The 18,484-nt window shown below is 40.1% G+C and overlaps 1 protein-coding gene across 1 annotated transcript in view; it reads right to left on the reverse strand.

Moving 5' to 3' along the window:
* The window catches only part of LOC135524066 (uncharacterized), a 39,591-nt gene extending 22,503 nt beyond the window's left edge, over nucleotides 1–17,088 (reverse strand). Inside the window, exons 1-10 of the mRNA XM_064951224.1 lie at nucleotides 16,322–17,088; nucleotides 14,740–14,888; nucleotides 14,329–14,424; nucleotides 14,022–14,094; nucleotides 4,068–4,159; nucleotides 3,673–3,810; nucleotides 3,208–3,341; nucleotides 3,076–3,092; nucleotides 2,813–2,912; nucleotides 2,498–2,592 (exon numbers count right to left, since the gene is read on the reverse strand). Coding sequence (XP_064807296.1) covers nucleotides 2,498–2,592; nucleotides 2,813–2,912; nucleotides 3,076–3,092; nucleotides 3,208–3,341; nucleotides 3,673–3,810; nucleotides 4,068–4,159; nucleotides 14,022–14,094; nucleotides 14,329–14,424; nucleotides 14,740–14,888; nucleotides 16,322–16,349 — 922 coding nt within the window. The 5' untranslated portion in view covers nucleotides 16,350–17,088. The remainder of the gene's footprint in view (nucleotides 1–2,497; nucleotides 2,593–2,812; nucleotides 2,913–3,075; nucleotides 3,093–3,207; nucleotides 3,342–3,672; nucleotides 3,811–4,067; nucleotides 4,160–14,021; nucleotides 14,095–14,328; nucleotides 14,425–14,739; nucleotides 14,889–16,321) is intronic.
* Between the last annotated feature and the right edge of the window lie 1,396 nt (nucleotides 17,089–18,484).

An 18,484-nucleotide genomic window follows, 5' to 3' on the forward strand; every position in this document is an offset into this window, starting at 1 on the left:
AAGAGTGTGCAAGGTGGTATTGAATGTGTCAATGTTTGTCCATTCACTAAGTTGATGGTTTATACACTGGACAAAAATATCAACGCAACAAGTAAAGTGTTTGTTTCATGAACTGAAATAAAAGATCCCAGAAATGTTCCATGCACACAAAAAGCTTATTTATTTCAAATGTGGTGCAAAACTTTGTTTACATCCCTGTAGCAAGCATTTTCTCTTTTGCCAAGATAATCCATCCACCTGACAGGTGTGGCATATCAAGAAGCTGATTAAACAGCATGATCATTACACAGGTGCACCTTGTGCTAGGGACAATAAAAGGCCACTTTAAAATGTGCAGTTTTGTCACACAACACAATGCCACAGATGTCTCATGTTGAGGGAGAGTACAATTGACATGCTGACTGCAGGAATGTCCACCAGAGCTGTTGCGAGAGAATTGAATGTTCATTTCTCTAGTATGTCGTTTTTGAGAATTTGGCAGTGCGTCCAACCGGCCTCACAACCGCAGGGAGAGTACAATTGACATGCTGACTGCAGGAATGTCCACCAGAGCTGTTGCGAGAGAATTGAATGTTCATTTCTCTAGTATGTCGTTTTTGAGAATTTGGCAGTGCGTCCAACCGGCCTCACAACCGCAGCCCCACCACGTGTATGGCCTCATGTCGGAGAGCGGTTTAATGATGTTAACGTTGTGAAAATAATGCCCCATGGTGCCTTAGGCATGCTGCAATGAGGCATGAGGACTGCAGATGTGGCATCGCAATAAATTGCAATGTCCGTACTGTGAGACACCTAAGACAATGCTACATGGAGACAGGACGGACAGCTGATCGTACTCGCAGTGGGAGACCACGTGTAACAACACCTGCACAGCATCGGTACATCTGAACATCACATCTGTGGGACAGGTACAGGATGGCAACAACAACAATTGCCCGAGTTACACAGGAACGCAGAATCACACCGTCAGTGCTCAGACTGTCCGCAATAGTCTGAGAGAGGCTGGACTGAGGGCTTGTAGGCCTGTTGTAAGGCAGGTCCTAACCAGACATCACTAGCAACAATGTCGTGGTTTTGTCTCACCAGGGGTGATGGTCGGATTTGCGTTTATCATCGAAGGAATGAGCGTTACACCGAGGCCTGTGCTCTGGAGCGGGATCGATTTGGAGGTGGAGGTCTGGGGCGGTGTGTCACAGCATCATCGGACTGAGCTTGTTGTCATTGCAGGTATTCTCAACGCTGTGTGTTACAGGGAAGACATCCTCCTCCCTCATGTGGTACCCTTCCTGCAGGCTCATACCGACATGACCCTCCAGCATGACAATGCCACCAGCCATACTGCTCATTCTGTGCGTGATTTCCTGCAAGACAGGAATGTCAGTGTTTTGCCATGGTCAGCGAAGAGCCTGGATCTCAATCCCATTAAGCACGTCTGGGACCTGTTGGATCGGAGAGTGAGGGCTAGTGCCATTCCCCCCCAGAAATGTCCGGGAACTTGCAGGTGTCTTGGTGGAAGAATGGGGTAACATCTCACAGCAAGAACTGGCAAATCTGGTGCAGTCCATGAGGAGGAGATTCACTGCAGTACTTAATGCTGCTGGTGGCCACACCAGATACTGACTGTTACTTTAGATTTTTTTCAAGGACACATTATTCCATTTATGTTAGTCACATGTCTGTGGAACTTGTTCAGTTTATGTCTCAGTTGTTGAATCTTGTTATGTTCATACAAGTATTTACACATGTTAAGTTTGCTGAAAATAAACGCAGTTGACAGTGAGAAGACGTTTCTTTTTCTGCGTGTTTCAGTTCCCCCCAATATCCAGCAATTTCGCACAGCCATAAAAGAGGTGTGGGACAACATTCCACAAGCCACAATCAACAGCCTGATCAACTCTATGTGAAGGAGATGTGTCACACTGCATGAGGCAAATGGTGGTCACACACCAGACACTGACTGGTGTTCTGAACCACGCCCCTACCCTTTTTTAAGATATCTGTCACCAACAGATGCATATCTGTATTCCCAGTAATGTGAAATCCATAGATTAGGACCTAATGAATTTATTTAAATTGACTGATTTCCTTATATGAACTGCAATTCATTGACATCTTTGAAATCATTGCATGTTGCGTTTATATTTTTGTTCAGTATATTTAGGACAATGATTTACAGCATTGTCATTCTACTTATTTTTTATCATCTTATTTAATTATTTCATATATTTTACATGTGATAAGGCCACACAGAGGGCTAGATTACAAACACCTGTGATAATCTGAAGTATCCAAAAGAGCCACTTGATGTCTTGTGATAAATAAGATAAAACCTTTGAAAGAATTGAACATTTAGGTCGTTTTCAGTAATATACCCTCCCTTTGCAACCCTAGTCCTGGGAAAGTTTGTTTGTGGTGACACTGCTGAAGCAAAATGCTATCAGAATGAAACCACTTTTGAGTAGCCTACATTTACATTTGTGAACATATGTAAACGTACCTTCACCGATGAAGCAGGTTTCAAACATAGCCTTTGGTAATTTCTGCCTTAGATCTGACATTTTAATGGCTCCGTCAACTGCCATTACTGTTGGACTGAAATCAAACAAAATTGCTTTCTCAAGTTATGTTACCAAATGAAAACAGGGAGTTAAACTTATTTTTTGTTTTGTTGCCTACTGTCTTGCTATGGTGTGCCCTACTAGACACGACCCACATTAAGTAAATTGGAGAGATATTTATAGGATACTGTATTTATAAGTCATAGCATAGGGAGAGAGAGTGCACCTTCACACTAGGGTTGCATTGAACTTACAGTTTAGCTGGAATCAGGGGTCCAGTGCTAGACTTCAGACCCACATGGTAGACCTGGGAGCTGATTTGGAGCTGACCCCTCCAGGGGTAGTAGTGAAACACTGTAATAATATTTACATTTTAGCAGACAATGTTATCCAGAGGAACTTAATGCATTCAGTCAAAGCAGGAATGCACTGTACTGTAGTAGTAATGATATGCCATGGAACGGTACCATAACATTATCCAAAAGGACCTTTGTAACAGTTTGATTCATTTACTTACCTGTTTTTTCTTCCTCACTGCAAAAGAGAAGAAAAAAACAAATCAATAATTTTGTAAGTTTTAGAAGATGTTCCTTTTCATCAAATATTTTCTATGAATCTGGAAAAATGAAAGAGAGAGAGGGAAATGTACCTCTTCTCTTGGTCCTCTGATGCAGGTGTCTTGGTATCCCAATAGGAAAAAGCCACTATAGCGAATGGGCAGGCATGGCTCGGAGGCTGGACTGTCAAGTCAGCCCCTCCACCAGGCAGCTCATACATGTAGTACTGCAAATACCAACACAAATCTCTTCAGCTTTGCTATTGTATTGTATTTATCACTACTGTATGTACAGGTCTATTTCATCAACTTTTCTAAACGCCTGGAGCAAAAACACGAATAAATTATAACTTTTTTCAGTAGAGAGGTAGCTTACTAAATTTATTTCCGTTTTATTGCTTTGACACAGAGTGCACATTTGACAATTGAAGGCAACAGAACCCGAAACCCAGGAGGCAAAGCTGGTTGAAATGACGTCATTACAACTGTTTTTTCCTACTGGAAAAGTACACAGTGTGACATGGATGGATGAACGTTAGATGGATGGAGGAATCTCACCTGTGTTCTCTCAAAGGCCAGGAAGGAGCTGGTGTTGGCTGACACAGCACTGAGCTGCTCTGATACATGACAGTCAAACCCATTAGAGGGAGGGGTGTAGTTTACTGTGTAGTTCTCTGTCACATCTCTCACTCTGCCCTGTAGAACAACACAAAAAGAGAGAGAATTGAATGACAAGCCCTTTCAACAAACAAATCAATAAAATGTATTTACAAAGCCCTTTTAACATCTGAAGTTGTCACAAAGAGCTTTGCAGTAACTCAACCTAAAACCCAAAGAGCAAGTAGAAGCACAGGGGCAAGGAAAAAACTCCTTAGAAGGAAAAAACCTAGAGGAACATTCATCAGTGAAGTTAAACATAGCAACGCCTCTGTGGCTCGTAACTATGTAAATACCTTGGTGAGTCTGATGATGGCGATGTATCCAGACTTCCCGTGGTACCAGCGGTTTAGGTCCAGGCAGTCGGAGTACTTGGACACGTACACACCTGAGTTAACAAGAAAATTCACATCATTGACAAGTCTGTTCCCACAGCAAGAACATGGGGCGGTGAGTGTGCCAGCATCCTCCTCTCTGATAAAACCAAAACAACCATATCCAGTGCAGAATAAGGCGTGAGGATCTTGAAAGATGTTAGCTGAACTAAATATTTGTAATACAAGGAATACAAATATATGTAGGTTTAATTACATTGAAACATTTAATTTGAGAAGTGGAAATATAGATATTATAAAAAATGTTATTGAATAAATGCATCACACAGTCAATGGGTTTTGGTTTATTTCTAAGTGTGAATATGTTATTTGTGCTCATTTTCCCAATGGCCAATCGTGACAGCCCAGGGAACCAAAGCCACACACTAAAATATGTTTTTTTTATACACCTGATCTGACATTAAAGTCAAGGACATGGGAGCCATGTTGTAAAACGCCCCTAGTATCACAGTACCAAGGCACACCCAATCAAGCCTTACCCAAAACAATTAGCAATATCCTCCAGTGAGTAAGTTCCAAAGCCGTTCAGCGAGTTGCTTGGAGACATGTCAAAGATATTTTCAATGCGTGGGAAAACTTTCTATACTTTCGTGCCAACTGCAAAGCCCAACACAGCCTGTGTTCCCTTTCTAAAACAATGAAGTGAGGACTTTGGAAGAGGCTGTGAAACTTCACACTGGTTTTCAGGTTAACTGGGACGGCAGGTAGCCTAGTGATTAGAGCATTGAGCTCGTAACCATAAAGGTTGCTAGATCAAATCCCTGAGCTGACAAGGTAAAAATTGGTTGTTCTGCCCCTGAACAAGGCTGTGAACCCACTGTTCCTAGGCCGTCATTGTAAATAAGAATTTGTTTTTAACTGACTTGCCTCGTCAACACTGCATAATGTAACTGAGGTGGTTTAGCAGAATTGGCACCACACTCACACGATCAACTTGTGTTGGCCCCCTAAGCTAATGCTCTGGCTTTTTCTCAGTAGGCTAACACAGTCCTGCAGCACACAGGTACATGCTATGGATATGTGGTTAGATATTTTCCTTAGTCTGAGCAGAGAGGGCTGTGCCATGTCAATTTCTCTATAGTGAAGGGAGGAGGTTCACAAGGGGAGAAAAAGGAAAAAATAGATTAAGCACATTCAAGCAGTGACAAGTGACGAAACCATACAGGAATGAAAAGGGCTGACAAAAGACCTCTTATACTAGTACTGAAAAAAATAGACTTCAACTCTTTTTGTAAAAAGTTGCCTAAGATCTCTAAACAGTTGTCTCTTTTTTTCTTTTCTTACATGGCGATGTCGTACACATTTAGAATTGTTAACTTTTGAAAGTGCAAAACAACACACTACACAAGGACTCTGACCACTGTTTCCTTCCTCCGTAACTATGTCAGTTATCTCAATCTGGTCCTAGTAGATATACAATGAGCAGACTTTGTCCTACCGTAGATAATCTTACATCACCCTCCCCCTTTTCGAACTGCTAGGGACTGCCTCTGCACCTTGAATTCTATTCAGGAATGCATTTATGAAACTCCAAACAAAGTTAGATATGTACTGTATGTTTGAAGCTAAACTCTCATAACATTACTAACATTCTGCTGTAGAATCATTCCAATGAGTTAAAATCATATCTAATTTCTACATCATTCAAAAAAAATGTTCTGTATGCCTAAGTATAGGCTAACGCTACTCCCTGCCTCAGCAGACATTACTAGAGTTAAGTTTCACTGGTCTCTCCCCTCTTTTGCACTCTACTTCCACTTTCTCTTTTCAGTCAAAGCATTCATATCATATGTCTGTAAAGCACAGTTTCACTTTCCAAAGCAGACGGATTTGGGAGCAAACATGCACTGAAAAGTCCACCAGAAGCTTGGTAAGAAAACTGCTTTCAATCTCATTACTTATGTTATGAAGTGTATTTAGCCATATACTGCACACTCACGGATAGCATAGTATAGATTATGGTCACAACTTAGACAATTGCATGTAATTTAGTGTGCGAGCAAGTTGCCTCTCTATAGGCCTAGCTAGCCAAACAGAGCATGTCCATTATACCAGCTTAGAACTGTTCCTTTGTTTAGTTGAGGCCTTGTGGCTGACAGCATGAACAGTTTTCATTAATAGTCAAACTACACATTTTTCTCTTATCCCCTTAAAACAGGTTGTTGTTGACCTAGTGTATGTAACTTCCGTGCTGCGAACCATTTAGTCATTTCCACTTGGAACATTGCCAACACAAAGCCAGGAAATGGGTTTAACGTCTTGTCTGACCATTGGGCACAAACTGGTTGAATCATAATTTGCAAATAAATTCATTAAAAATCCTACAATGTGATTTTCTGGAGAAAAAAATCTCATTTTGTCTGTCATAGTTGAAGTGTACCTATGATGAAAATTACAGGCCTCTCTCATATTTTTAAGTGGGAGAACTTGCACAATTGGTGTCTGACTAAATACTTTTTTGCCCCACTGTATATAGATTCACTGTTGTTATCAAAGTCATTCCAAAACATAGGTTTAACAGAGCAAATTAAATGTACCCATACTTTATAAGTCATATAGCCTAGTGGTTAGAGTGTTAGATTAGTAACCGAAAGGATGCAAGATAAAATCCCTGAGCTGACAAGGTAAAAACAAGGCAGTTCAGGGGCAGAACTGTTCCTAGGCCGTCATTGAAAATAAGAATTTGTTCTTAACTGACTAGCCTAGTAAAATAAAAAATATCATCAACAATACTATTTAGGCCTATATAGCATTTGCGAAATCATCAACATCTATTGTTTTAAAGGCCCCCTGTAATCAATGTAATTCCTGTCCCAGAGCGTAAATTCTCATTTAGGTTCCACCTCTGAAGAATGACAAAGGCTTCTAATACATATTCGCGAATTAGGGGTGGGAACGCTGTGGTGATTTCCACGTGGAGTGGAAAAATAACCACAAGTAGAGGCACAGACAGCGGTCAGCATAGCTAGCTAGAATGCTATCCTTATCTAGCTAGCTAATATTATCTGGTTGTTGCTGTTGTTGTTTTTTACTATACCCTATTTAAAAGATTAGCCAGCTGGCTAGGCTATGGCTGGTTCTGGATTTGTCATAACAAGCATTTAGAGAAAGCTTTGCCACAGATGGATAGGGGAAGCCAGTATCTCTGACTTTGCCATGTCTTGTTATCTCCAAAGTTTTGTCATCTTCTATAAATTGCATCCACGAATCCGCCATAGAAATACAAAGAATAATAATCTCCGGTATCATCGATTGCCAAACAATTGAACGGTTTCGACCAGTTTTGTTTTTCTACATTGAAATGGACACGGTGCAACCTTTGGTATGCTACTGGCAGGCTATTCATCTGCAGTACAGCAAAGTCAAGTCAGGCCATGCTCATGCCATGGTTCACAAAGCTAGAAGAAGTGAAATGATAGACTACAATGACCTTGCTCATGATGCACACCACAAATGATACACTACATCCCCAAAAGTATGTGGACGCCTGCTCGTCGAACATATCATTCCAAAATCATGGGCATTAATGTGGAGTTGGTCCCCTTTTTGCTGCAACAACAGCCCCCACTCTTCTGGGAAGGATTTGCTGCGGAGACTTGCTTCCATTCAGCCACAAGAGCATCATTGAGGTAAGGCACTGATGTTGTGCAATTATGCCTGGCTTGCAGTTGGCGTTCCAATTCATCCCAAAGGTGTTCGATGCGGTTGAGGTCAGGGCTGTGCAGGCCAGTCAAGTTCTTCCACACTGATCGAGACAAACCATTTCTGTATGGACCTCACTTGTGCACGGGGGTATTGTCATGATGAAACAGGAAAGGGCCTTCACCAAACTGTTGCCATAAAATTGGAAGAACAGAAGAGTCTAGAATGTCATTGTATGCTGTAGTGTTAAGATTTCCCTTCACAGGAACTAAGGGGCCTAGCTCGAACAATAAAAAACATCCCCAGGCCATTATTCCTCATCCACCAAACTTTACAGTTGGCATTATGCATTGGGGCAGGTAACGTTCTAATGGCATTCGCCAAACCCAGATTCGTCCGTCGGACTGCCAAATGGTGAAGCGTGATTCATTACTCCAGACAATGCATTTCCAATGCTCGAGAGTCCAATGGCAGCGAGCTTTACAACACTGCAGCCGACGCTTGACATCGCACATGGTGATCTTAGGCTTGTGTGAGGCTGAAGCTTCATTTCATGAAGCTCCTGATGAACAGTTCTTGCGCTGATGTTGCTTCCAGAGGCAGTTTGGAACTCGGTAGTGAGTGTTGCAACCGAGGACAGAAGATGTTAACGTGCTATGGGCTTCAGCACTCGGCGGTCCCGTTCTGTGAGCTTGTGTGGCCTACCACTTCGCGGCTGAGCCATTGTTGCTCCTAGACATTGCCACTTCACAATAACAGCACTTACAGTTGACTGGGGCAGCTCTAGCTGGGCAGAAAAATGATAAACTGACTTGTTGGAAAGGTGGCATCCTATGACAGTGCCACGTTGAAAGTCACTGAGCTCTTCAGTAAGGCCATTCTACTGCAAATGTTTGTCTATGGAGATTGCATGGTGGTGTGCTTGATTTGATACACCTGTTAGAAACGGGTATGGCTGAAATTGCCGAATCCACTAATTTGAAGGGGTGTCCATATACTTTTGTATATGTAGTGTGTATGTAACAACATCCTGAGCGCATTGAACACATCAATACAAATGTGAAAACAACAACAAAATAGACCAACAAGTTTGTGTAATTTTCTTTTGCGGGTACCTTTTCAACATAGGATAGACATCAATCAAAGCAGCATGGTCAAAACCATTCCAAAATGCAGTCATATCACACAATATTTAGTCATTTATAAAATTGTCTTTTTTTTATACAGACTAGCTAAATAATAAGTGAAACTTGACAAATTATCTAAAGGATTATGATAATTTGCTGGTAAAAAAGTGGAGCTCAGGCAGCCAAGTGTAGGCTATGGCGAAAAGTTGTTTGGCTCAGTCACAAGGAAGAACTTTGCAGGTGTTTCTGATTAATAAACAATGCCATGCTGATGGGTGGTAACATTCACATAAAACCCAGACCCGAAAAAAAACGTAGACTGAAAAGTATTTGCAAGTCATCCCATAAGGGAAACACATGTCATTGACACGGAAAATATCAGAAGTTACAACTTTGGCTTTCCCACTTTAAACCCAAATATATCATACCTTGACTAAAACGATGACTTATTGACTTAAAGCGTTGTGCAACATCATGTGTAAGCTATGGGCCTCATCTTTCAGCTAAAACAAAAAAGAATTTCCGCTCTTGTGAGCATTTAAATTCAACCCAGGGTTCAACTAGAATTAGACAATACATACAGTTGAAGTCGGAAGTTTACATTACACTTAGGTTGGAGTAATTAAAACTAGTTTTTCAACCACTCCACAAATTTCTTGTTAACAAACTATAGTTTTAGCAATTCGGTTAGGATATCTACTTTGTGCATGACACAAGTAATTTTTCCAACAATTGTTTACAGACAGATTATTTCACTTATAATTCACTGTATCACAATTCCAGTGGGTCAGAAGTTTACATACACCAAGTTGACTGTGCCTTTAAACAGCTTGGAAAAATCCAGAAAATGGTGTCATGGCTTTAGAAGCTTCTGATAGGCTAATTCACATCATTTGAGTCAATTGGAGGTGTACCTGTGGATGTATTTCAAGGCCTACCTTCAAACTCAGTGCCTCTTTGCTTGACATCATGGGAAAATCAAAAGAAATCATCCAAGACCTCATAAAAAAAATTGTAGACCTCCACAAGTCTGGTTCATTCTTGGGAGCAATTTCCAAATGCCTGAAGGTACCACGTTCATCTGTACAAACAATAGTACGCAAGTATAAACACCATGGAACCACGCAGTCATCATACCGCTCAGGAAGGAGAAGCGTTCTGTCTTCTAGAGATTAACATACTTTTGTGCAAAAAGTGCAAATCAATCCCAGAACAACAGCAAAGGAACCTTGTGAAGATGCTGGAGGAAACAGGTTCAAAAAAGTATCTATATCCACAGTAAAACGAGTCCTATGTCGACATAACCTGAAAGGCCGCTCAGCAAGGAAGAAGCCACTGCTCCAAAACCGCCATAAAAAAATTCAGACTACGGTTTGCAACTGCACATGGGGACAAAAATCGTACTTTTTGGAGAAATGTCCTCTGGTCTGATGAAACAAAAATAGAACTGTATGGCCATAATGACCATTGTTCTGTTTGGAGGAAAAAGGGTGAGGCTTGCAAGCCAAAGAACACCATTCCAAACGTGAAGCACGGGTGTGGCAGCATCATGTTATGGGGGTGCTTTGCTGCAGGAGGGACTGCTGCACTTCACAAAATAGATGGCATCATGAGGTAAAATATATATTGATATATTGAGGCAAAATCTCAAGACATCAATCAGGAAGTTGAAGCTTGGTCGCAAATGGGTCTTCCAAATGGACAATGACCCCAAGTATTACTTCCAAAGTATTGGAGTGGCCATCACAAAGCCCTGACCTCAATCCCATAGAAAATTTGTGGGCAGAACTGAAAAAGTGTGTGTGAGCAAGGAGACCTACAAACCTGACTCAGTTACACCAGCTCTGTCAAGAGGAATGGGCCAAAATTCACCCAACTTATGGTGGGAAGCTTGTGGAAGGCTACCCGAAACATTTGACCCAAGTTAAACAATTTATAGGCAATGCTACCAAATACTATTTGAGGGTATGTAAAATTCCGACCCACTGGGAATGTGATGAAAGAAGTAAAAGATGAAATATATAATAATAATTTACTAGGATTAAATGTCAGGAATTGTGAAAAACCGAGTTTAAATGTATTTGGCTAAGGTGTATGTAGACTTCCAAATTCAACTGTATATAGACCTAGGGTTGTAAACTTTGGTTAAAATGTAATCTTCAAGTTAGTAATTAATATGTTGGATTCACGTCTCCATCTCAACCAAAAATGTAAGTTAAATAATAGGAATAAATCAAATCAAACTTTAAGGGCATTTTAAATAAAAATTTGATTTGACTTAGTCCTATTCCTTACCTTAGATTTTTGGTGGAGATTGAAGAGGTGATTCCGACATATCAATTATTAATTTATAGACAAACTGGATATTGAATTGTGGTTGGTTGTCAATGCAACCAAATATAATTTGAAGGAGATGTATCTTCAGCTTGGATAGTTCTATTTGTGCCACTGACTTCGTCTGGCTTTAATTCCAGTTTAAATAAGTGACATGTTGAATTCACGTCTCCATCTCAACCAAAACTCGAAGTTAAAGAATATGCCTAAATCAAATCAAACTTTAAACGCACTTTTTAAATAGGATTTAGTCCTATTCTTTAACTTAGATTTTTGGTTGTGATGGAGATATGAATCCAACGTATATTTTTTTATTTGTAGACAAACTGGAAATAAAGCCAGACTAAGTCAGTGACACAAAAGATAAATCTCCTTCAAATCTCCTGTTGATATTTGGTTGCGTTGACAACTAAACACAATTCAATATCACTTTTGCAATACAGTAAATAGCCTAATAACTTTCAAATTATCAAATTATATGTTGGATTCACTTCTACAAATAAACCCAAAATAAAAGTTAAAGAATGTGATTTAGCCAGTGGCTCAGATGAAACTATCCAAGCATTAGATAAATATAATTTAAATGTTGATATTTGGTTGTGTTGTTAGTTCTCCCAATTAAAAAGATGAGAAGAGGCCTATAATTTTCATCATAGGTACGGTTCAACTATGACAGGCAAAATTAGGAAAAAAATGCAGAAAATCACATTGTAGGATTTTTAATGAATTTATTTGCAAATTATGGTGGAAAATAAGTATTTGGTCACCTACAAACAATCAAGATTTCTGGCTCTCACAGACCTGTAACTTCTTCTTTAAGACGCTCCTCTGTCCTCCACTCGTTACCTGTATTAATGGCACCTGTTTGAACTTGTTATCAGTATAAAAGACACCTGTCCACAACCTCAAACAGTCACACTCCAAACTTCACTATGGCCAAGACCAAAGAGCTGTCAAAGGACACCAGAAACAAAATTGTAGACCTGCACCAGGCTGGGAAGACTGAATCTGCAATAGGTAAGCAGCTTGGTTTGAAGAAATCAACTGTGGGAGCAATTATTAGGAAATGGAAGACATACAAGACCACTGATAATCTCCCTCGATCTGGGGCTCCTCGAAAGATCTCACCCCGTGGGGTCAAAATGATCACAAGAACGGTGAGCAAAAATCCCAGAACCACACGGAGGGACCTAGTGAATGACCTGCAGAGAGCTGGGACCAAAGTAACAAAGCCTACCATCAGTAACACACTACGCCGCCAGGGACTCAAATCCTGCAGTGCCAGACGTGTCCCCCTGCTTAAGCCAGTACATGTCCAGGCTCGTCTGAAGTTTGCTAGAGAGCATTTGGATGATCCAGAAGAATATTGGGAGAATGTCATATGGTCAGATGAAACCAAAATATAACTTTTTGGTAAGAACTCAACTCGTCGTGTTTGGAGGACAAAGAATGCTGAGTTGCATCCAAAGAACACCATACCTACTGTGAAGCATGGGGGTGTAAACATCATGCTTTGGGGCTGGTTTTCTGCAAAGGGACCAGGTCGACTGATCCGTGTTAAAGGAAAGAATGAATGGGGCCATGTATCATGAGATTTTGAGTGAAAACCTCCTTCCATCAGCAAGGGCATTGAAGCTGAAACGTGGCTGGGTCTTTCAGCATGACAATGATCCCAAACACACCGCCCGGGCAACGAAGGAGTGGCTTCGTAAGAAGCATTTCAAGGTCCTGGAGTGGCATAGCCAGTCTCCAGATCTCAACCCCATAGAAAATCTTTGGAGGGAGTTGAAAGTCTGTGTTGCCCAGCAACAGCCCCAAAACAGCACTGCTCGAGAGGAGATCTGCATGGAGGAATGGGCCAAAATACCAGCAACAGTGCGTGAAAACCTTGTGAAGACTTACAGAAAATGTTTGACCTCTGTCATTGCCAACAAAGGGTATATAACAAAGTATTGAGATAAACTTTTGTTATTGACCAAATACTTATTTTCCACCATAATTTGAAAATAAATTCATTAAAAATCCTACAATGTGATTTTCTGAATTTTTTTTTTCATTTTGTCTGTCACAGTTGAAGTGTACCTATGATGAAAATTACAGGCCTCTCTCATCTTTTTAAGTGGGAGAACTTGCACAATTGGTGGCTGACTAAATACTTTTTTGCCCCACTGTATTTATTCAACCTTAATGTAACACATCCATGGCCACATATTGAGGTTACATTTACTATAATGTCTTCTTATGTAATCCTAGAAATCGTGCATGTTCAACATAGCATGCAAAGGATGCAGGTCTGTGAAAATCTTCACAACTGCTATAATAATCTGCGCAGACTCTCAAAAAGCATTGATCACTTGCACTTTTAATGTAATCTCAACTGCAATCCAGGTCATTTGGTTGTGCTACTAGATGAAGCACAGTAATAATACATTAAGTTGTATAAAAACAAAATGTCTGACATTGTATTCCTATTTAAACTTTGTTGCTTTTAAATGGTTGAAAGCACAGTGATAATACATTTAGATGACATTGTTTTTCCATTGGAATTTGGTTGTACTTTTAAAATGGTTGAAAGCATCGTGATAAAATATTGCGAATTCAGTGGGTGAATAAAGGTTTAAATGACATTGATCAACGTCTCAAACAAATATTACCCAAATTTCCACGTTGAAATTATGTGGTGTGCCCAGTGGATGATATCTCGTTTTCTATGGCGGAAGAGTTATAAAACAACATAGCGGAGCTCATTTACCCTTTGAAGGATCTCCAAGCGTCGAGCATGTACTGTGACCAGGGATTACACCAGTTTCTCCCAGTTTATTTGCCTTTAAAATAGAAAAATTGTGATTAGTAGTGATCAGTAACTTCGCTTGGGATGTTTTGAGGTAGTTTTCTATGACAAGAATTACAGATATGGGTTTCTCCATACAAAAAGGGAATCAGTGTGTGACTTTCTTTCCCTTTTTATCAGAAATATTAATGTAGATATGGTTATAATTGTGTTTAGAGTGATATTACTCTGGTGTTCATTGATATTCTTCCTTATTTATTATTTTCACCTTATTTTTGTCGTCAAACAGTAAGAACCCATAGGACTCCTCCAGTTCTTCCTCTGAGTATCCCATGCCTCTCCTTTCAGTTCGGAAGGCCTCATACTGTCCAACAACAAGAAAGGGTCATTCTTTATATCGTATGCGACCAACATCTTGCTAGCAAAAATCAAGAGATTTTATGTAAACATGTACTTAACAACTGACTGAACAGCACAATAAATACTAAGTATTACACATAGTATGTACTATCAAATATAACACATTTACTATCATGTAGAAGTACAAGTACGATCATGTATTATCAAGTATTACAAAGATATTATCATGTAATAACTGAACTCTCTGGTCAAAGGGGGGTGGCGCACTGAGGGGTAAGCAGGTGGATTAAAAAGTTACCAAGTTGTCAAATATACTGACCCGTTCTTGCAGGGTGGTATTCTTGATCAAGAAAGCAGAGTTGTATCTGAAAGACTGCTTGGACTCCTCATACATGTACATGTTCTGCAGTGGAGGCAGAATACTGTTGTCGAAGGGCTCAGAACCTGGTAGTACAGGTAACAAAACACCTGGTGGTTGGAACAGGATGAAGATTAAATAGTGACTTTACCGCAGGCTTGTAAATTGTTATGTTTTGTACCAACAGTTGCCATGCATTTGTAACTACCCATGTTGATATATTATATAATTGTTTCGATTATATTCTAGGCTATTCTATACTAGGTGCCTTGTATTGGTAACTACCACATGTATGATAGTATTTTCTATTACATTCTATTCTAGGTGTCACACATTTGTAACAACCATACTGATTCTATTCTGTTTTCAATTCTATTCTAGGTGTCATGCATCTGTAATAACCATATTGATTCTATTCCGTTTTCAATTCTATTCTAGGTGTCATGCATCTGTAATAACCATTCTGATTCAATTCCATTTTCAATTATATTTTAGGTGTGTCATGCATTTGTAACAACCATATTGATTATATTCCGTCTTCAATTGTATTCTAGGTGTCTTGCATTTGTCACAACCATTTTCATTCTATTTTATATATTCTATTTTGAGTTAGGTGTAAATACTGGTGAGCATGTTGTTAAAAGAACAATATAAAAGTAGGTGGACATCCCTTCAAAGGAGTGGATTTGGCTATTTCAGCCAAACCCGTTGCTGACAGGTGTATAAAATCGAGCACACCGCCATGCAATCTCCATAGACAAACATTGGCAGTAGAATGGCCTTACTGAAGAGCTCAGTGACTTTCAACGTGGCACCTTCATTGGATGCCACCTTTCCAACAAGTCAGTTCGTACAATTTCTGCCCAGCTAGAGCTGCACCAGTCAAATGTAAGTGCTGTTATTGTGAAGTGGAAACATCTAGGAGTACGGCTCAGCCACGATGTGGTAGACCACACGAGCTCACAGAAGGGGTCTGGCAATTGCTGAAGCGTGTAGCATATACAGAGTTCCAAACTGCCTCTGGATGCAACGTCAGCACATTAACTGTTCGTAGGGAGCTTCATTAAAAGTGGTTTCCATGGCCTAGCAGCCGCACACAAGCCTTAGATCACCATGCCCCAGTGCACAAAGCGAGGTCTAAACAGAAATGGTTTGTTGAGATCATTGTGGAAGAATTTGACTGGCCTGCACAGAGCCCTGACCTCAACCCCATCGAACTTTGGGATGAATTGGAATGCAGAGTGTGAGCGAGGCCTAATTGCCTATACCTTTGCTCATGTAGTGTATTTATGCCAAAATTTGTGTTTTACCTATGGAACTGCATTATCTGGAGTGCTTGCGAATTCTAACGACAGTGAAGTTAGACCAGTAACCTATGCACACGTGACAAAATACTATAACACTCATAAATAGACCTAAAACCAATGATGTATGACTACAACCAATTCTCGAAATAGGCAACTGTAAATTATGAATAGCTATCATATAAAAGTGTTATAAGAGTGATAACGAATTATGGTTGACCAAAAACTCTATTCGTCACCTCTTGCGGCACCATTCTCGATTTCCATGGTTGAAAAAAACGTATGAAATCAGTTTGTGCCTTTTTCTCCTCTTGACATTCGCAGACCACCTCCGTCTTCCATTGACATTCCGATACTTTTAATTCGTCTATTCCGAGAAAAATGTAGCCAATCCATATGAATTATTTGGCGAAGTCTTTGTGCCAAAGGCAAGTTTCCACATACGTTGCAACCAGGAAGAAGTACGAAAAAGAAAAAACGTCGCGATTAGAACACACTTCGATATTTTGTGAATTTTTTGACACTATACTCAGATATGTCACAAATAGCATATATATATATATATTCACCGAGTAATGGAATATTAACTGAACGTAAAGTAGTGCTTCCAAAAAAGAAACAGAAACTTATGTCACCCCGCATCCATTTTGAGACTGATTTGCTTTCGTGTCTCCACTCCGCTAGTAGACGCAGTTGAGTAGATGCTTGAGCTTTTCAACATCAAGCACAAACTGAAAACTGTCCATGAATGGAATACATTATATCCATTAAACGATTTTAGGTGTGACAAACATATGCATTTAGAGCAGACTGTCATTTACAGTAGGCCTACATTTTATACCGACATTTTACAAATAGGAAAATTAAGTTAGAAAAGTTCCACTTCTTCACTGAATATATCTCATATATGTGGCGTTATACGTGTCTACACCTCGATTGTAAAACGTAACATTAAATTAACAACTGAAAAGGCAATGCCGCAATAGAGTGATTATTAGAAGACTCGAACTGCTAATGCAACGAGAACCGGACGTGACGAATGCTAAGGGGAGGAGAGTGGACGATTGAAAGTGGAAACTTCCGTTCAACCTTTGGAAGGCTGGTTGCTTTCCAAACCCTTAAAAGACACACCCTATCCCCCCAGCCCTCAAATTAAGTGAACACTTCTGATGACGTATCCTGACGTCTGACGAGTATACATTTGCTGGGCAAGGGGCGATGAACATTGACGGTAGTGCCCCTGTATGCGATGCATGTGCAACGGTCAGCCTGGAGTGTGTGAAACTGCTCATACAGCATGGGGCTATGGTCAACCCTCCACTGTTTACCTTCTCACCCATCCCCGAGGCCTGCGGTTGGGCACCACACACAGTATAAAGACACACACTGGGATGTTTTGTAGTTTACTCCCCTTAAGTGTTTTAAATTATGACTGGCGTTTTTGTGTGTGTTTACAGGTAACTCTGAGTGTGTTCAGCTCATGATAGATGTAGGAGCTCTGATGGAGGCATAGTAAAATAAATGTGTGTGTAAAAAAAAGGATAGTTCATGCTGATTTCCATTAATACTGTATATGTATGTGGCCAAATGCAAGACTATTAAGTTTATAAGTGTGAAATTGTCTTCTTTTGCATGGTCTCTGCAAGTACACCCCTTCAATAAATATCTGCAGGTTATCATATTCAATCATGTTAATACTTTTTAGCCTTCATTTTTTTTGCTTTATTAAAGTTACATTTTAAATAATATGTTGGGAAAGAAAAAGTGCCATATTCAGTACTTTTTGAAATAACACACATGAAATCAGGTAGTAACCAAAAAAACACATCAAAATAAATGTTAGATTCTTCAAAGTAGGCACCCTTTGCTTTGATGACAGCTTTGCACACTCTTCGCATTCTCTCAACCAGATTCACCTGGAATGCTTTTCCAACAGTCTTAGAAGAGTTCCCACATATGCTGAGCACTTGTTGGCTGCTTTTCCTTCACTCTGCGGTCCAACTCATCCCAAACCATCTCAATTTGGTTGAGGTCAGGTGATTGTGCAGGCCAGGTCATCTGATGCAGCACTCCATCACTCTCCTTATTGGTCAACTAGCCCTTACACAGCCTGGAGGTGTGTTGGGTCATTGTCCCATTGAAAAACAAATGATAGTCCCAATAATAAAGCAAACCAGATGGGATGGCATATCAATGCAGAATTCTGTGGTAGCCATGCTGGTTAAGTGTGCCTTGAATTTGAAATAAATCACTGACAGTGTCACCAGCAAACCACACATGTGGAGATCATCCGTTCACCTACTCTGCATCTAACAAAGACACAGCAGTTGGAACCAAGCATCTCACATTTGAACTCATCAAACCAAAGGACAGATTTCCACCAGTCTAATGTCCATTGTGCG

Source organism: Oncorhynchus masou, chromosome 31 (assembly GCF_036934945.1).
Source record: "Oncorhynchus masou masou isolate Uvic2021 chromosome 31, UVic_Omas_1.1, whole genome shotgun sequence".
In the NCBI taxonomy this organism is placed as follows: Eukaryota; Metazoa; Chordata; class Actinopteri; order Salmoniformes; family Salmonidae; genus Oncorhynchus; species Oncorhynchus masou.